General features: G+C 33.4%; 1 protein-coding gene across 2 annotated transcripts; it reads right to left on the reverse strand.

The window, feature by feature from the left end:
- Positions 1-1451: 1451 nt before the first annotated feature.
- NAT12 (nucleobase-ascorbate transporter 12) lies at positions 1452-18941 on the reverse strand. Of its 2 annotated transcripts, XM_088213344.1 has the most exons (11): positions 18104-18941; positions 17559-17656; positions 17270-17440; positions 15348-15448; positions 10754-10889; positions 10503-10553; positions 10094-10381; positions 8946-9180; positions 2669-2955; positions 2242-2501; positions 1452-1756 (listed from the first exon to the last, which is right to left on the reverse strand). In XM_088213344.1, the coding sequence occupies exons 1-10, from the start codon at positions 18600-18602 to the stop codon at positions 2280-2282; spliced, it is 2088 nt and encodes a 695-aa protein (XP_088069470.1). In that variant the 5' UTR covers positions 18603-18941; the 3' UTR covers positions 1452-1756; positions 2242-2279. The 2 variants fall into 2 exon arrangements, with proteins under 2 accessions (XP_088069470.1, XP_088069469.1); XM_088213343.1 differs by lacking the exon at positions 1452-1756 and having other exon boundaries at positions 1758-2501.
- Between the last annotated feature and the right edge of the window lie 1217 nt (positions 18942-20158).

The following is a 20158-nucleotide window of genomic DNA, read 5'->3' on the forward strand; positions in this document are numbered from 1 at the left end:
TTATGCTCTAGCATGATTAGATCAAACTTTAATTCCAATTTTTTTTCATCTATATGCTCTACTCTTCCTCTAAGTGATTTATTCATTGCTTCAAGCTCATAAATCATCTCCTCCATCCTATCGCCTTTTGTTTTAACTGCATCTATAAGTAATACATTTGACATCGGTATTTATAGTTCTCTATTCTACCATCTATTTGGCTTTTTCTATCTTTGTAACTTCTCTTTTTTTTTTTTTTCTGATTCCTTATCTTGGATTTTAGATTCTAACATGTCATGACATTTAATCATCATTTCATTCATCAACTCCTCAAAGAAATTCCAAGCTCCTTCTCTATATGAATTAATCTATATTTAAATAGTAAAAAATATGTTTTGTAAATAACTTATATTATTTAAAATTACTTCAAAATATAAAAAATAAATTTATTCAAGGAATAAAGACATATAAGAATTTTTTTAAAAATATTTGTAACTTAATATTCTTTGCATCTTCACCCACGAACTACTAAAAAAAATTTAGAAAACAATTACTTCAAAAATTTTAAATAAATAATTTTGAAACATTAAAGAAGTTGCTTTTTCGTTAGTCGTATTAATATTAGGAATTAATCTATTCAATATTTTTATTATTTATATAAATCATTAATGCTGTCATGATAATTTTATTTTAAATAAAGAATATTAAAACAATTTTTTTTTATTTATGTCAAATTTAACACTAGTAATAATATTTCATAGAACAGGGAATCTTCCGTTCAATTTGAATCTTAAAAAAGAAGAAAAAAAAAATGAATGAATAAAAACTTTTTAGACATAGTTTAGGGTAATTTAAAATAAAAATAAACTTAGACGCAGGATTAAGGCTGTACTAATAATATATGACTGCTTTGATGCTTGATTTAGTGTCATGAGTAAGGTTTGAAGGGAAGGAACTAAAAATAATCATATAATGACACTTGTAACTTTTTACTTGTACTATAAAAATATTGTATGGGTGTTTAACCAAAATAGCTTATAAAAAATAATTTGTATATACAAGTTATTACATTAAAAAGTCTATAAATATGTATATAAAATATATATATATATATATATATTTGACTAGTTTTTAATTGCTTCTCTTTCTTTTTCAGTTCAGTTCAAAATCCTTTTTTTTATTATGTATACGTAGGTGTAGGTGTATGTACATAAACATATTGGGTGGGAGGAAGAAAGGAAAAAGGAACAAGAAAAGAAGACAGACGTAAGAAAGTAAGAGACGTGTACTTGCAGCTTGATTTTTGAAGGGTTAAGGAGGTAGTAGCTTATTAAGTAAGACCAACCTTGAAAATCATCTCATTTAAATAAATAAATCATACACAAATAGTTTTAACACTTCAAATTCTAATTTATAATTCATTTCCAATCATTCATCCGATTCTAACTTAATAAAAACTCATTTATGAAAACTAAAGAGAAGAAACACTTTTCATTAATTTTTAAATAAAATTAATCTTTTTTGGTTCCGACAAAAACCAAAAACAATCTTTCAGAACTAACAAGGAACATATTTGATCTGATTTGATTTGATCCGGTTCAACTTATATGCATCCCAGAAAAAAGAAAAAAAAAAAAGAATAATTATATGCATCCTCCGTCTGGTGAAGTTCAAATTCAGTTCCAGCTTTACATGTTACAGACCCTAATGATTATACACACTGTAAGATAAGATAATTGCAAGATGTTCACTCCAGAGATTGCAGAATGTTCCGTAACTGCAAGCATAAAACTCAAAAGTGTCACAATTCAAACGAAAAGATGAAATCCTTTCCCTAATACAAACCCTAAGAACAAAACTACTCGAGTAAATACAGAATCAGCCACGCAGAATTTGTTTTCACCGTAAAATACAATAAATCAGACACCAAAAAGAAACAAGGCTGATTTTGGGGAGAAAAAATATACATGACACGAGGGCAGCTATAATGAAAATGCCCTCTGCAGAAATTTCAATGGACCAAAAGTAGATACATCTTTTCATGATACGATTACAACAGCACAGCACAGAACAGAACTCCTACGACTCCTGAGCGTAAACTATAATCAACTCATCTCTATAACCCCAACAAGTTCCACTGCATAAGAAGAAAAATGAAAAAAAAAAAAAAACAATTTTCTAACATCTATTTACCAAGCTGAGCTTAGAGGACCTGCATTTTCAATCACACAGCAATACATATCATCCCATTCCAATACATACCATCCAAGAGACGACATCAATGGAATACCAAATATTCCTCAAAGACCAACCCATTTAACCCATCTGAAAATGCGACCAGCCCTGAACGGCAATTCATAATCTTTGGCAATACCAGGCTCCCTCCTTGCAGCCTCTCGCTCAGACCATACATACACTCCACGTTCTTGTTGGCTGCCCGGTACAGTATTATCCAAGATCACAGCAACAAGGAATGCAATCACCATGTGCAATGAAAGCAATGTATTCATGACATAGTTCACCTGCATGGCCAACATGTTTACCAAATATTGTTATTGTTATCAATGGAGTGAAATGGAAATAGAGAAAACAAAACATGCAGTTTTGCTGAATTGTTAAGATATTGTCCTCTAAGAATGTAAAGCAAGTGATCTATAAGTAATTACATGAATAGAAATGAATTGTATACCCCTTTATATTTAGTTTGGAAAGGACCGTGAGAGGCCACAATATAGGGCTGAAAATAACTTGGCACAGACAAATTGGAATTTGGAGATATGCCATATTGCTGGAAGTAAGCTGGCACTGAAAGGGAGAAAAACAAAGACAACCCAACAATAATGATATTTCGGGAGCTCCCAGCCTCGCTGTAACGTAGATTTGATAAACCCAGTGCTGTAAGCATTGCCCACATGAAGCAAAGAAGAGCCGCAATCATGACCTCAGGTACGGACGCAATAAACCCTCCAACTTTACCTGTGGCAGTTTTTTCATCACATATTGACAAAAGTAAGTCTAATACACGAGATATCCATATTGCTTTTCTTTTTGAACTTTCATATAAAAAAGAAATCTTCCTTTTCTATTAGGAAACATTATGCTAAGACTGAAAACAGATGCTTGAGACATTAGATAACAGTGAAATGCTGATAGTAAGTTTCCACCTCAACAAATATTTATATAAAATTGAACTTGGAAAAGAAAAGGAATTTAGTTGACACTGGAAGGTTCATGTTCCACCTGGTTCATGTTCCACCTGAGTATAAAAAGTGCTAATCACACTTAATCTTGCTATTGGCATATTAGCATAGTTATGTGGAAAACTGACTTCTTGTGGAAATCTAATTTCTATACAGATTGGTATCTTATGGGGAAATTTCCTATAGTATAATGGTAGTCAACTTCCATAATTGAATATCAACAATATTACTGACACTTTCTTTTGAAATAAAAATTGTGAAATGTGTTATAAACAAGGTATCAAGGGGGGTACCATCCGTATATAAAAAATTTACAAGTGAATTAGCGTGTTAATGACATTCCCAAAATTCTCATCCCTAATAATGCCATACCTTAACAAGATAAATCCAAAATAATGAAACCATCTATCTCTCAATCTATAGTTCTCTACTTCTTTACTCTCAAAATCTTTATAATTCATTTCCTTCCAAAGAACCCCAAAAATGGTCAATGGAATCAACTTTACAAACTCTCTTTTTACATAACTCATCCCATGCCTAAATTTCCTCTTTAACCAAACCCGCCATGACCCAATTAATATCCAATAAACCATAAATCATGCATCACAACTCATACGCTAAAGGACACCACAAAAGGACATGATTATGCGATTCCGCAGCGCTCCTGCATAGATAACATCTGTTAACCATGGTCTGCTGTCTACCCATCAGCTTGTCGATAGTTAAAATGCAACCCCGGCAAACCTCCCAGGCAAAAAAAGCAATTCTAGGAAGCGCCTTTGATTTCCAAATTTGCTGAGCCGGGAAACAATGGCCCCTGATTTGTCCGTTCGAGAAAATATGCTTATAAGAGGTTTTCACAGAAAAGTCTTCAGTTTTGCTCAATTTCTATATTACCTTATCCAGAATGGAATTAACCCGTTGTGATGAAAGTAGCGGCAATAAGTCTTCATACTCACTGACTTCCCAATCATTTAGGTTCCTAATTACATACCATCCATTCAGTGCTTTTGTTGATACTCCTGTAAGCCCCCTCAATCACCACGTCTTTTGATTGTGCAATAGTATAGATCCTTGGATACCTCCTCATGAGACACTCACCATCTAACCAGTCATCCCGCCAAAACCTAATTTTATCACCTCTACCAAGTGTCCACCGAATGCACTACTTGAACCTAGGCCACTCCATAATCTTCCTCCACAAACCCAAACCATGCGGTCTTCGAGCCCTCCCGCGACTCCCACTCTCCTCCATGCCTCCCCACCTAACTTCAATAATCCTCCTCCACATCCCTCCCTCCTTCATAAATCTCCACAACCACTTCCCTTGAAAAGCAACATTCAACTCCACTAGGATCTGACACCCAACCCACCTTGGTTAAAGGGTTTTTTGACATCATTCCAATTGACAAATGATACCTCCTTCTACCCTCCTCATCACCCCAAAGGAATCAACACTGAATAGCTTCCAATCTCCTAGCAACTTTTACGGGAATTGTCAAGGTTGATAGATAATAAATGGGGAGATTGGTAAGTGTGTTTTTTTATTAATGTGTGCCTACCACCTTTGGACAAGAAATTCCTCTTCCAACTAGCTAATCTTCTCCCAAATAATTCCACAACTGGCTCCCATGTTTTCGGGTCCTTGTACTTAGCCCCTAGAGGGACACCAAGAACAATATTACTGATACTAGATAGGCTATATCCTTTATAGACGATCATACAAGAATTACATAGTTATTTCTCATAAAAAAAAATCAAAAGTTGGACATATATTCATAAATACTCAACAACATGGTCCAAACTCAATTTGAAACGAAAAATAAAAGTTTTCAAAACAAATAATGCAAAAGAATACTTTGAAAAAGAAATCGGTAATATCTTAAAAAAGAGGAGATTGCTGATCAAAGTTTATATGTTAATACCCCTCAACAAAATGGTATAGCTAAAAGGAAGAATAGACATCTTTTAGAAGTTGCTCTGTCCCTCGTGTGCACAACTCAAGTTCAAAAAGTTTTCTAGGGGAAAGTTGTTCTACCTGCAATTTACTTTATCAATAAAATGTTTTTCCGGGTACTTGAGTTTCAATCATCCTATCAAGTTATACTCCAATACTTTCCTGCCACTCGACTTCTATCTACACTACCTAAGAAATATTTGGTTATTCAGTTTTTGTTCACATACACAATCATCACAGGAGCAAACTAGAATCTAAATTAATAAAATGTATTTTTGTCGGGTATTCATCAAATCAAAAGAAACATAATTGTTATTCACCAGTCACCCAAAAGTTTTATAACTCCATAGATGTCGCGTTTCGTGAAAAACAACCATACTACAAAATTGATATTCAGAGAGAGAAGAATAGAAAAATCTCAACTTTGAGACTCTACCACCGAATATCTTCTTCATCCTCCAACTAAACATATTCAGTCTCCAGAACATAGATCAAGATAAGACACCTAGACCTGTACCTACTCACCATATTGAAAAAGCTAAAGTTTGGGTCTACAGCAGAAGAGCAATAACTAAGAAAAGAAAGAGACACAACCACCTTATGAGAGTCATGAAATCCAATCCGGATCAAGATCTAGTATCACTGGATACTTCAAATATTCCAAGTTCATACCTCTCTCTTATAATAGACCTATTGCTCTAAGAAAACAAAAAAAGAGCATGCATTGATCATTCAATTCATAATTTTGTTTCACAGAAAAGTCTATTTTCAATTCATCAAGCATTTCTTAATAATATTTATACAAGTACCAAGGATGAAAAATAAAGCACTAAAAGTACCCGAATGGAAAATTGCAATCACGGTGGAAATCCAAACCTTAAAAAAGAATAGAACTACGGATATAGGAGAATTACCACCTAAGAAGCACCCAGTAGACTGTAAATAGGTGTTCATAATCAAGCACAACGTTGATAGTAGGATCAGTAGGTTTAAAGCTCGATTAATAGCCAAAAACTTTACTCAATCCTATGAAATCAATTATCTAGAAACGTTTGCACCAGTAGAAAAGCTTAATACAGTTTGGATACTAATGTCCAAAATTATCAATATGGATTGATCACTATTCTAACTAGATGTGAGAATAATTTTCTTAATGGAGAACTAGAGAAAGAAGTCTATATGGAAATACTACCTAGCCTTGAAAGTCAACCCATTAACAGAAAGTCTACACACTCAAAGAGCCCATTTATGGATTCAAACAATCTCAAAGAGCATGGTTTGACAAATTCACTAAGGTAATCGAGAGGCTTGAATTAATTAATGCTAAACAAATTATACTACGTTTGTCAAGCATGATCTTTCAAGAAAAAGGATAATCCTCATCGGATATGCAGATTATACAATAATTACAGAGGATGACACAAAAGAGACACTCAGATTAAAAAAGTATCTTGCCTGAAGAATTTGAGATTAAAGACCCAAGAAATCTTAAATAATTCTTGAGAATGGAAATTGCTAGGTCAAATAAAAGAACCTCAATTTTTCAGCGAAAATGTGTTGGATTTTCTAAAAGAGAATGAAATACTTGGATGCAAGCCTGCAGGCACACCTATTGATCCCAACATTAAACTGGGAAGTAAAACTAACAATGTTCCAGTTGATAAAGAACGATACCAACATCAAATGGATAAATTGATTTACCTCTCACATACCAAACCAGATATCAAATTTGTCATCAATATGGTAAGTCAATTCATGAATAACTCAACTGAAGAACTTACGTAGGATGCTTTGAATTCTCAAGTATCTAAAAATGACAGATTGACCAATAATATTTTTCAAAAAAAACAGAAGCCAAGAAATTGAAATATATAGTAATGCAGAATGAGTTGATTCTATGACTAATAGAAAATCCAACTCTAGATATTCTACATATATCTGGGAAAACTTAATTACTTGGAGAAGCAAGGAGCAGTCCGTGGTATCAAAGAGTAGTTCTAAAGCTGAGTTAGAGCTTTAGCACATGGTATTTGTGAAGAAATGCGGCCACAAAGGGTATTGGATGTCCCTCTTTAGAGTCTATAAAAATGTTATGTGACAATCAATCCACAATAAACATAACAAAGAACTCAGTTCATCATGATCGAACTACGTATGTAGAGATTGATAAACACTTTATTGAAGAGAAGATAGAACCACGAGAACTATCTTTGTGGCACATGTGGAGTTACCATCAAACCGCAAATATTTTCACCAAGGCATTATCTAGGAAGACTTTCAAAGAATTGAGTTTTACGTTTGGTTTGCTCAACATCTTCAAATCAGCTTGAGGAGGAGTGTAGGTATCCAACGTCTTGTAGCAGGAACTAGAAGCAAAATCATAATCAACTTTCATAACTAGAAATTATTTTCCCTTTATAGGACTGATTTATATTTAGTTTCCTACTAAAGTTCTCTTTAATCATCTCTTATACATATCCAGCTATTGTAAATTAAATATCATGAATAGAAATTCAGTAAATAAAAATTTAATTAAAAACTTCCAATTACTTTCTTACTTTTCATTTGATGAATATTACATGAATAGAACCAATATAATGTTGCCACACAAACTCTTTAACACCTGGATCAAGACTAGACACATTGTTAAAATGCATTTTTGTTTCCAAAAGCCTTTAGAGGCTGAAACATGGACCATCAAATTTTGCTCCCTGCCACTCAACGGCAATTTATGGCAGATGATTTTGAGGAAAAAATCATTTGTCAATTACAGTGACCAGAGAAGAAAATGATTTTTCTCTTATGAGCAATGGTCAAATTAAACAATCGAAACTTATTGTAAATATGAGGAACATAATACGGAAGATGCAAACCCCAGAATACATGCAAACGGCATTGGCATTAAAGATGATAAATAACATTTGAAACCAGAGAAGTTCAGTTTTACAATGGAACAGCACAACAACTAGACCACCAGTTACCACAGAATATGTTACAGTTCCGATTTACATATCTCGTTATAGGACGATTAATCCGAATCAGTAGGTAACAAAGGTTGCTTTTGTGTTCTTTACCTTACCTTAATCTAAATACATGGAATTATTAAGAGAGAATCCAACGATATCTTGAGTAAGATAATTATTCAAAACTTGTAAATTAATTCTTCCTTCAAATTCTGCAAAGAAAGACAGCTTGGTCTTTTAATACAAAGAGAGGCAGTTATGCTGGAAGTTATTTTCATAACTACACATAACTGCCCATGTTCCTTATCCCAGCCATATCCCTTCTTCCTTTCTACCACACACCCTACTGCTCCCCAATACAGCACAAAAAAAAAAAAGAGAAGCAGTTATTTTGGGGGTTATTTTCCAGAACAGCATTAACTACCCATTTGTTTCTCCCTAACTTTCTCCTACTAACACTCACAATAATACTTCATAAAAATACAACAAATAGACCTACGAAATAGCACTATTGTGCAGCACATACACCTATCTAATAAAGCCATAAGCAACACACATAATACCACACAAACAACTATCTACTATTTACATAATTTCTTCTTCCTTCTTTAACACATCTTTTTTTAAAAAAAATAAAAGTATGATGTCCTTCTTTAACACATCTTATGAAAGGTGTTATTTTTCAACTTATGTACCTAACAGAGTAGAGATATGCCAAGATGAACAGACAACTTTTTACTAATATGGCAAGTCAGATAATTCGCCAATTGAAGGAAAAAAGTGCTTCCAAATTAAGCCATCACCAATATGCCAGATATCAATCAAGTTCATAAGATTAGCACTTACCTACAAGAGATAATACTACCAAGATAATTCCACCCAATTCAATGGCTCTGCGGCTTCCCATTTTAGTCACAGCAATAGTATGTACATTTTCTGTCAGACTTGTGGACCCAGTCCCTGTACCCCAGAGACCAGCCAAGACACTGCACAGACCTTCAAGACCAATTGCTCGACTAACAACACCTGGCGTTGGAGGTCTGGAAGCCACCAGCAATGACGACGCATGGTAGGAGCCAACCTAAGAAATCCAAAAGCCAAAAGGATATTGAAGTTTACTAATGACTAGACTGTTTTTGCAAAGATAGAGTAATAAGCAGTTGACACAATAAAAGCATGATATTTACTGAAAGGTAAATATGTTATTTCCTGATATTACAAAAGAATTTTTGTTATAATTGTTCAGAAATAGATGTTGCTCCTACATAACTTCAAGAATTAGAAAAATAGTAGAAAAGTCTCCTTGAATATTAAGCTAATTGTAATATCCAAGGATGCTTTGAGCAGGACGAAAGTGTCAATGGAAACCTGGAATAATGATAAAATCTATTGATTGCAGATTGATTAATCAAGTAATTCTAGATGGAATCATTATGAGCAAGACCATAATATCCATTCATATTTTAGCAGAACAAATGTGGAATTAGAAAAGATTTTTTAAAAAAAGGAAAACCTAATCACAACGAAAAATTGTTAATCCAATAGATTGAAACGTAATAACAATTACAGGATTGTCACAACCAAAATCACAAGGCTGATAAGGCACTCAATCCTGAGAATATAGAAAAACAATATAATAATAAGAGAAAAAATAGGGCAGAGAGGAGGATAAGGAAGCAAATGAAAGAAAACAAAAAATAAAACAATATGAGGCAGACATCAGTAAAGAATATGCAAAATAGACAAAGGCAAAACCCTTAAGTCACCACGCCTCTTAGCCTATCAAGAGGCCATGTATGCAAATCATTATATCCTCAATAAAATCTTCAGAATTGACACAGTGATTGAAGATCTTAATATTACACCCAAGACATAAAAAAACCAGCACTCAACAAAAAGGGTACCCCTCCATAAAGTAGCATCTCAATCTAAATTGAAAGAAACATATGGAGATCCAAGAAATATTCAATCAAAATACATTAAAGAACACTAACCGAATCCACTGAAGATATTATGGATGCCACACACATAACAAGAGCCATTTTCCAGTTGAAGACAGGAATTCCCCATTGTAGTGGATATGGAAATCTAAACCATGGAGATGATCGCAATGCGTGAGAAGTATCAACTCGACAGTGCTTCATCCTCGAAACATGTTTTCTGCAGTGCTCAGATAGTATGTTTGAGGCAGGTATATTTGCATCACAACCTCTGTAGCTATAAGCTCCTGCTTCAGTTAGAAGGAATGCAGTTGCCCAAGTTATTGCCAGACCCAATGGAACCTGGAAGCAAAATGAAGACCACACAATGATCACTAACAGTATGTGACATCTCCATAATATGCACTGGAATGGAAAGAAAAGAACAAGGTGTATAAATACGAATTCGTACCTATAAACTTACCGCATAAATTAGAAATATGCGATGACCCAGAACAGATACTTTGCGGAGATACTGTAGAAAGCATAGAAAATGTTATATTCTTCTTAGCTGCAAATATTTTCAAACCAATGCTAGAGCATAAAATTTTCAGGGAGTAAAACATTTTCTTTATACTGCAACTGGCGGTAGAATTTCAGAAGATAGCAAGATATAAAGCCTTCACAAACACAAACACAAGTGAAAAAATTTAGAATAGCTCTGCAAAAACTTACAAGAGAGAAAAGAATAACCAGTAGTATCTGCACTACACCAATCTCAAGACAGGTTCCAACAAGTGTGAAGCCATAGCTGTAGAAAGAAAGTCCAACAGCAGCAATAGTTGGAGCAACAACTACTGGATTAATCAACCTGAAAAGGAAAAATTAATTGGACTTGCACTATTAAATATAATCTCAAACACGTTCAAAATGCAAAAGCAGAAGGATAGTTTTGATGTAATCATTCATCAGAAATATGATACAATCATTCATCAGAAATATGATGTAATGAGACAGTTCAAGTGTAAAGTGTAATCTGGTTTTGAGAAAATCCCAAGTTCTTGAAACTACTACAGAATAGTCTATACCACCAAGAAATTCATGCTTCACAATGCAACAATGGAACAACCAAATATACTTCTCAGTTACCTCAACAACTTGGCAGCATCAGAGCCGCACAAGAAAAATAGAATAGATGTTATCATCTAATAGGAAGGATGATATCAATTGGAGAGTGAATAATGAAAATGTAAATTTCAAGTTCTTGAATATAGGCTATGGAGGGTACAATATGAAACAAAAGGAAGAGAGCAGACCTTAAAATTAAAAGCATATTAGGATATTTTTTTGAAATAAACGTGAGGAGATATATTGATGTTAGAGTGCCAAGGAGGCACAACCCATTTATAATGTATTTACAAGTCGATTAAATTATCAACAACAAAACCAAGATCATCAAGACAATTGATGTTATGACCCAAAATAGTAGAACCAAAATAGTGAAACCAACAATCAATGAGTTTATTAAAATCAACTTCTATTCCTTCAAAAACGCGATTGTTTCTCTCTTTCCAAAAGACCCGTATTATGGTGAGTAGAATTAATCTTAACATTTTTCTCTTGCTACTGAAGCCTTCCCATGCTAGGAGTTCAGTATGAATGTTGTTGTTCATGACCCAAGACAGCCCCATAAGACTAATAATGGTGTTCCATAACTGTTGTGAAACCGAACAGCCTAAAAGCAAGTGGTTACAGGTTTCAAAATTGTTTTTACATAGGAAACATCTATTGACGATCATAAAACCTCTTTTCATTAGGTTGTCAAGGGTAACAATGCGGTCTTTTGTAGCTTCCCAAGTAAAAAATGAAATTCTTAGAGTTGCACCCAATTTCCATATTATGTTGGAAGGGAAGCTAATGTTGTTCTGATTAAGATTGCCCGCCAAGTTATTGTAGAGAGATCTGACAGTAAAAATACTATTTTTAGAAATTAGTCATTTTAGATTATCCTCCCTGTCATAGACTTGAATTGAAGACAGAGTCTGTAGCAAGGATAAATATTCCTCTAACTCCCAATCTTGTAAGTTTATGAATGCTGACACCTGTCAAAAGCCCCAGTTGTCAAGAACTGCAGCGTTTTTAACCAAAATATTTTTATCCCAGGCAATAGCATAAATAAGAGGGAATCTTGTTTGAAGACTAGACTTGTCATGCCATATGTCAAACCAAAATCTTATTTTGTTGCCATTCCCAATAACCCAACTAGAGTGTTGTAAAATGATATTGTTTAGTTTCCAGATGTTCTTCCAAAGGCTCGAACCAAATGTGCTATTTTTAATTCTAGATTGATCATGATAGTAACCTGAATATCGCAAATTAGGATATAGGTACAAAGGCAATGAAATATCATTTGAATATCGCAACCACTACGCATTCCAAAATCAGCCTTTTTGCCGGTAGTACTGAGGGAAAAACTTTCTTTTTAAAAAAACTTACTTTTAGCTAAAAGCTTACCATCATAAAAAATAACTATATTGTTTGAATAAATTATTTTTGATAAAATATTATTGACATGTTGTAGAAAATATCTGCTTCTGATAAAAATACATTTAAAAATATTATGAGAACACAATTAGGGCAATTGGATGCATTTAAGGATCCATTTCTTAAGAAGTTGAAACACACACACACACACACACATATATATATATGTATACACACACATTAGATATCAATCTTTGGGGAGATCCCGAGTATAGTTAGCAAATGAGTAAAATTCACCAATAATTTTTATTTGCTTCCCTTGAAAGCAAACTTTGTTCTTTTGAGAAAGCAACTAAGTTATTGGTTCCCAAAGAAGCCAGATTTGTTTTTTAAATTGAAAATTTTGAGAAAAATCAATTAAGAAATGATCACCAAATTCTGATTTTCTAAAGGTACTTAGAAAAAACATTTTAGATCGAGCCTGAATTATTCTCTTAAAACCCAAAAAAAAAGAAAAAGCTGCTTGAAGTGGTCCATATTCATCAAATAGTTAGAAATAGGGGCAGGGTTTCCCGATTATGAGTCGGATCAATTGACCCCTTTCAGGTTATTCTAAAAAAGTTAATATATATAATTGACCAGATATTTATTATTATAATCCAATTGGAAAAAAAAAACTATCAATATAATTTACCAGAAAGTTGATCTACATCTAAAAAAAATACATCCTAGAAAAGATAAAATCATTAATCAAAGAATTTTAATGACCCAAAAAGAAATTACTAATTTATGGACAAAATATTTCTATTATACCACCCACTAACTATATGCTTCTTCAATCCTGTTGATTTGGTACTCATTCTGGTTCTGCCATAAACCTCAAGGTTAAATCACCCCAGATAAACCAATGTAAAGGAAAACTAAATTGAGCAGCTCAGAAACTTACAATCAGTCTGCTCAACTTAGCAAGCAAGGCATAAGTTACTCATACCTGTTTGATCCTACAATGCAAGTCATTTTCTATCATTACATATATTTTTTAGAAGGAAAAAATGGTATTGGCACCAAAGAGGTGCCACCCATTAGCATAAAGAAAGCAAGAAGCTACAAAAGAGAATCAACCAAAAGATCAATTGAGATCCTCAAGATCTTCTCCATTTAGGACAAAATGATATTTAAACAAAATACATAAGGTCTGAACATCTCTAAGCCTAAAAAATAAATTCAAACCCCTCAAGACTCTTCCATTCCTCTCTTCAGATGGTCCAGAAAATGGAATGTGAGAGAAGAGTGATAGGCTTCTTCTTGCTCTTGTCAACAGATGCCATCCCCATAAAATAACTCGGCTGAGATAGACCCACTCACCAACTAGTGGATGCCCCAATAAATTTAACTGTTAGATCTCTAAGCAGGCAAATCAGCCCTAATTTGTCCTACATCATCTCATCAAGTGACTAGGAGGTCAGATTGAGAGAGGTTTCAACATAAGATAAAACTTGACGGAACAAGTACATGTATAAATATCACTTACCTGTCTAATGAGATAGGTGGAGAGATATCCAACTTAACAAATACCAGTTGCTTCTAATAATATCTCTATATCCATTTTTTGTTATTTTGGAGGGGATAGAGTTTAAAAGTATTGTTCATCCGGATGAACTAAAACAGTTCTTAAAAATTTATAGCTTTTTACCACAGACATGACTTCAGGTTATTTTTGTTCTATTAGCATTATAAAACAAAATTAGTATTTTAAATAAAAAAGTAAAATATAATATTTATCCTTATTTTAAATAATATAATAATCATCCATATCATAGTAAATTAATAATTTAGCTTAGGACAAATTACTATTTAATTCACTGAATCATTAATCATGATACAATTAGGTCTAACAGTTTTTTTCATTAGGATTTCGTTCCTAAATGTATAAAATTATTTCAGTCCATGATTTTTTTATCCAACTCTGAAGATTTTAACAGAAAATAACAAAAATTCTTATTATTTAGTCCATATGTTCGTTAGATCTTAAAAGTTATACCAACAAAAGGATTAACCTTAATAAATTTAATGAAAATAACTACTTGAACTAAGGCAGATAAAAATAACAGATATTATAAAAGAAGAAAACCATCTTTTGGAATGTTTTAACAATATCTAGTCATAATTCACATTAAATAGAAGCATTATATTTTTTTAAAGTTATTTTTGTGTCATTAGGTAAGGTAGAAAATTTTTCTATCTTTTTTGTAATTAAAAAGAAAATTCATTAAGAAATCACATCTGAAAACAATTTTGCACGTTTGGGGACCATATTGAAATGGAAAAAAATATGATTTAATTGTAAGATATCCAATAGTCCAAAGGAATAAATTGGTAATTTTCATTTTAGTTTAATTTGAGTTGAGTTAGGAAAGCATGGTGCTTGGTTGAAAAGGTATCTAAATTTAGTAAAAGTAGATTAAAAAAGTTGTGATACTTGAACCTGGAGTAGGATTTATGAAATGACTTATTTTATTTTCTATTCTTCAAGTAAAGCAAATACAGGTATCTACCAAGTACACATACCCAAACCACAACTTTGACTAAGATTGATGAAATAATCATAAATGATAAAATTATGGGAATTATACGTGGAATGCCTCCAAAGGAGGCAGGAAAAGGGTACCACCCAAATTGATCCTGTTACCATTCTGATTTTCAATCTGGAAGACAAAAACAGATGCAGCTTCACCTCCTCAAGCTTCCAGAATTCATTGATTTGTAGGTAGGAAACATAATGACAAACATGTAAAAGTAAATACTGAAATTCCAACTTGGAGATGAATGAAAGTAAAAATCATACCTCAGAAGCACAGACATCAGTCCACTATATCCAAGTATTGCCTGAAAAGCTGAAGCTATAATAATAGCCCCCTGCAACTCCTTCATAATATGCTTGAAATTCTGCCACATTAAATTTCCCGCATAAGTTGTTAAATTTGTAACCTAATATTCTAGTCAAATTGCCAAGATATTAAATGGGGGAAAAAAGAACTAAAGATCAGAATAACCTGATTGTGGCTAATTTTTTCCTCCAAAAGAACAAAGGAATAAAAAGAATATTTTAATTACTATTATAAGTGCTGAATCCATCACAGTCTGATAGCCTTACAATGCACAGAACATTTGAATATCTACAGAAAGAGCATATATAGGAAGACTAGTGAGAAAAATAGTCCCAAGTAAAACAAGCAGCTTAGAAGCAACAACACTCACAAAGCACTTGAAAAAATCTTATAAATTCTTATCTCATGCTAAGAAATGGGCAGTCATTTCACTTACTAATTCACAGAACATAGGTTGAAAGTGCTAAAAGAAGCACTAAGACAATGGATACAACCAAGAGGTAGAAGGTTACACCTTGGATTTTCAGAGACATTAAAATATGATCAATTATTTTATGATGTTTATAACTGAGTAGAATAGATATTCAGTTAGCAGCGGGCAAAAACAGAAACCAAAAAATTGATTCTGTAAAAGTTAACGACCAAAGAAAAAGAGAACCAGAACAGGGTGAAAGAGAAGTACACCAACTAACAAACCAAAATACAGTCAAAACTAAGCACTACTAAAATGGATGGGTTCCTATCTTCAAAAAATGGATGAGTTCCTAGCCCTTCATCAGTTCTTGTTGTATAGACGGAGCTATGTCAAATACATCTGAGAATTCATGAACTTTATCCTTTCCCTTACTGTTACATATAAATTCCTACCAGAATACAACCTGTGGGCACCACTCTTTGGTGCTTCATGAATATACTTAGTTTTCTTCTTTTCTTTTGAAAAAACAACCTGCAGGCTGGCTGAGGACCCTGGACAATAAGCCAAAGGCAGGTACCCTCATTATCTTTATCCTTGTTCCAGCTTATCAGACATGTTTCTAGAAGGTGGCTACTATATTAACTGTGTATCCAAACAAAACTTCTTAGACTCCACTATAGAAGCTATTAGCCTTTTGTGTATGATAGTTTGTGCCAAAGGACTATTTCAAGGGACTCAAGGAGAACACTCAAGACATTCTTGTTAGAGTAATTCATTGCAAGTATCTCAGGTCTCATTGGGATAAAAGAAATTACCAAATGAAGTAAAAGATGATTGCACACAGTAATACATAGAGATTAGATGCATTATGGCAGAAGAAGATCATTGTCCCATCAAATTTTGCATACACGTGGATCTAGCGTCAAGCAAGTCTAAAAGAAACTTGATCTCAGAAAAGGGAAATTTTAGCATGGAAAAACATATCGTGCATTTAACAAGATATAAAAGAGCTCCTTAGGTTGCAACCAATAACAGCTACATGTCGGACATTTCACCATTTTTCTAGTAACAGTTTCTATTCGAACTATTTTTATCTCATAATAAACCAAAAGAAAGTAGCAACAACTACCTTTGGATAGCGCTTTTTAACTACCTCTAAAGAAAAAGAAATCATCTAACTAAATTATCTCTTAGGAAATATTAGTAGACTGATTACTGCCAGCCATCATTTAGCTATTGTAGTTAATATGGCCTCATGACTTCCAAAAAAAAAAAATTGATTCGTACTCATTTACTTAATATAGAGCTTTTCTATCCCAATATATAAAAAATATAAAAGAGGACACTTTTTAAGAACATTTTGAAGGACCTAAGTTAACAATTTAAAGTGATGCAGTGATAACAAATTCTGTGCGAAGAATGAATTTTATCTATAACTGAAGAATTTAAAGAGCACGAACATACATTTCCATTCAGTCCTTGAAACTCTTGAGAGTTAATTATTGCCAATGCTGGAGCCAGGTAAACAAATGAAGGACCTTGTATCAAAGGCAACCTTGATCCAAAAGATGTATGCAATAATGTGGTGATTCCCGACACAAAGAGCACAGTCGATACCACGTTTGAAGCATCCTCCTACATCCACTAAATCCAATTACACCAAGCTACCCACTGAATATCTTTAATTAAAATATAAATAATAGCAGTTAAGAAATAGAAATTATAATAATAACAATAATAATAAATAACTCACATAAGAACCTCCCATTGCCGGAACAATGACAAGGGGAATCAGAACCAAGGAACCCAACATCGAAATATAATGCTGGAATCCGTAGAGACCAATAGGAACTGTAATGTTAAACAAACAAACAGCCAGTTAGAATATCAACAAGTAAACATGCTTCATAAATCCCTTCTAAATGTCCAAAAACCATGCTTTAGAAAGTTATCCACATAGCCAATAAAGAAACTCGCTCTATTAAACTAAGACTACGTGTCATAAAAAAAATCAAAAAACCACGAGAATTAAACATTCCTAAATCCTACAATCACATAAAAGAAGCTAACTTAACCCAGCTGAGATTCATCAATTAAAAAACTGATACTATAAACATCTTTCGCTATCAAAGCACTTATTGACAGCAGCGAACCTAACAAGTTCATAGCGAACAAATATGACAGAAGGCTTATTTCGAGTTAACAACCCAAAAGGGAAAACTTTCAACTTTTCATTCTCACTACAATTAAGCAACCGTTGATAAACAAGCAGAGGAAAAAAGATAAGAAAAAACCCACCAAGACCAGGGGTATCTCTAAGCTCATACTTCATATGAGAGTGTCTTCCCACAAACCCATCATCCTCCACGTTCTGTGGCAACACATCCACCACTTCATCATTTCTCACAGTCCTTCTTACTGGTTCAGACGACCCATTAGGCCCAGTAGGGCCATTAGCAGCCGGATTTGCGCCCTTCGGGCCTCCATCAGAGTCTCTTCTCCGCTTCACTGCCTGATCCTTATCAGCGGGCGGTGGCTGAACCTTCTCTCTTTCGGGTTCGCCGTTTGCCACGGGTGCTGGGCGGACCTGACCCACCTCAAGATCCGGTTGAGAATCGGGCTCTTTGGTTCTGACAGGTGTATTTATCTGACCCGAACTGCTGACATTGGTCTCCCCAGAGAACTTAGGTCGGAAGCCGGTGCGCTTCGCCCAAGAAGACGGCGGCATTGCTGCGGATTCTGGCGCCGGCGGCCATGGACCCGGTTTAGGCCGGTTTTTAGTATCTGAACTTGACATTGTTGTGTGGGTTTTAGTGGTTCATAGCTGGAAACGGAGCATGGGTGAGTAGATCTGAGCTCTGAAATTGAGGTTTCGTTTGAGTAAATCGAAAAATGAAGGATTTGGAGTGTTAGGGTTTGTCGAACAAGCCGAGGTTACTGGTTTTACAGAGAGAGAAAGCAGCAAAATGGGTAGTGAGAGAAAGGGAAGCGTGAAAACGAGTGAAGAGAGAGAGTGGGGAGGTGAATACTGTGAGTGACAGTGAACGAGAGAGATGACAAAAGAGATCACCTAGTGGAGGAGCTCTAACCGCGTTTTTTCAGTTCTTCCTTCAATTTAGGCTGGGATTTAAAGGTCTTATCAAAGTGTTTTCTATTTCTTCTCGTGCCATTATTTACAGGTATATGTTATAATTGAATATTTATATTATAAATATATATTTAATTGTATTATGAATAATGGTTTTGAAATTCTTATCAAGTTAATGGCGGAATAAATAAAATCTCCACTTATTTTTAGTGTGAGTTTATGGAGTGATGAAAATGTTAACAACCTGAACTTCAGAAAAAATGACATGAACTTACAATAGTGACGCGCAACTTATTTATAAATAAAGTAGTAGTTAGTTTCAATATTGTATTGTTATATAAAAAATTGAATTAAAATTTAAACAAATAATGTTAACACTATCACACTATATTATATGAGGAGATGATAAAGAAAGTCCAATTTCATGAAATAGGAATTGTAACCAAATATCTCAATACAAAAACATTAATAATAAGATTAAACCATAAATAGATAGCAACAATTATTAACCACCATAGCTCGTGTTAGAGTATGATTGTGGAGATAATAATAAGGGTACAAACAGAATACCAAAATATAATGTTTGTTTGACACATTGAATAAGTCATTTTACAATTTATTATTATAATATGAATGAATTGACATATTTTATAGGCAAAAAATACAATATCATATTTGGTGACAGTGGCATATCGCAAAGCTCATAACACCTATCATATTACTATGGATTTGAAGATTGATATCCAACTTTTTTGAATAAAATGGGCATAATGACCATGAAGGTAAGATAATCTTGGGAATATGTCGTTTTTATTTTTTCAGTTTAGAGAGATATTTGTGCTAAGAGAATATAACACATATTTGTCATACAATACCCTCATTTTAAGAAAATAGTATAATTTGCCCAAATGGATGATAAAAAATTTATGTCGTAGAGTGGTGATAGAGGTATTGATAGTATATGTCGAATTTCTTGCCATAAAAATATTATCAACATTAATGAAAATAAAGAGTTTAATAAAAACCCTTTTTAAAATTAAAAAAAAAATCAATATTAGATGTAATAAAATCAGGTTTCTATAAAAACTTACTTAAGCGAGTAAATCGAGCTCTTAGGTTTGTTTGAGACTATAAAAGCTTTGTGAAGACGAAATATGTGATTGAAAAACATTGTATTAATAAATCTAATAAGTTGTGCATTGTATACTTCTTTTATATGGTCACATAGGAAAAGATTTGAGACATATAATTGTTAAATATCCTAG

The sequence above is a fragment of the Carica papaya genome, chromosome 2 (genome assembly GCF_054855325.1).
Source record: "Carica papaya isolate Zhongbai chromosome 2, ASM5485532v1, whole genome shotgun sequence".
In the NCBI taxonomy this organism is placed as follows: domain Eukaryota; kingdom Viridiplantae; phylum Streptophyta; class Magnoliopsida; order Brassicales; family Caricaceae; genus Carica; species Carica papaya.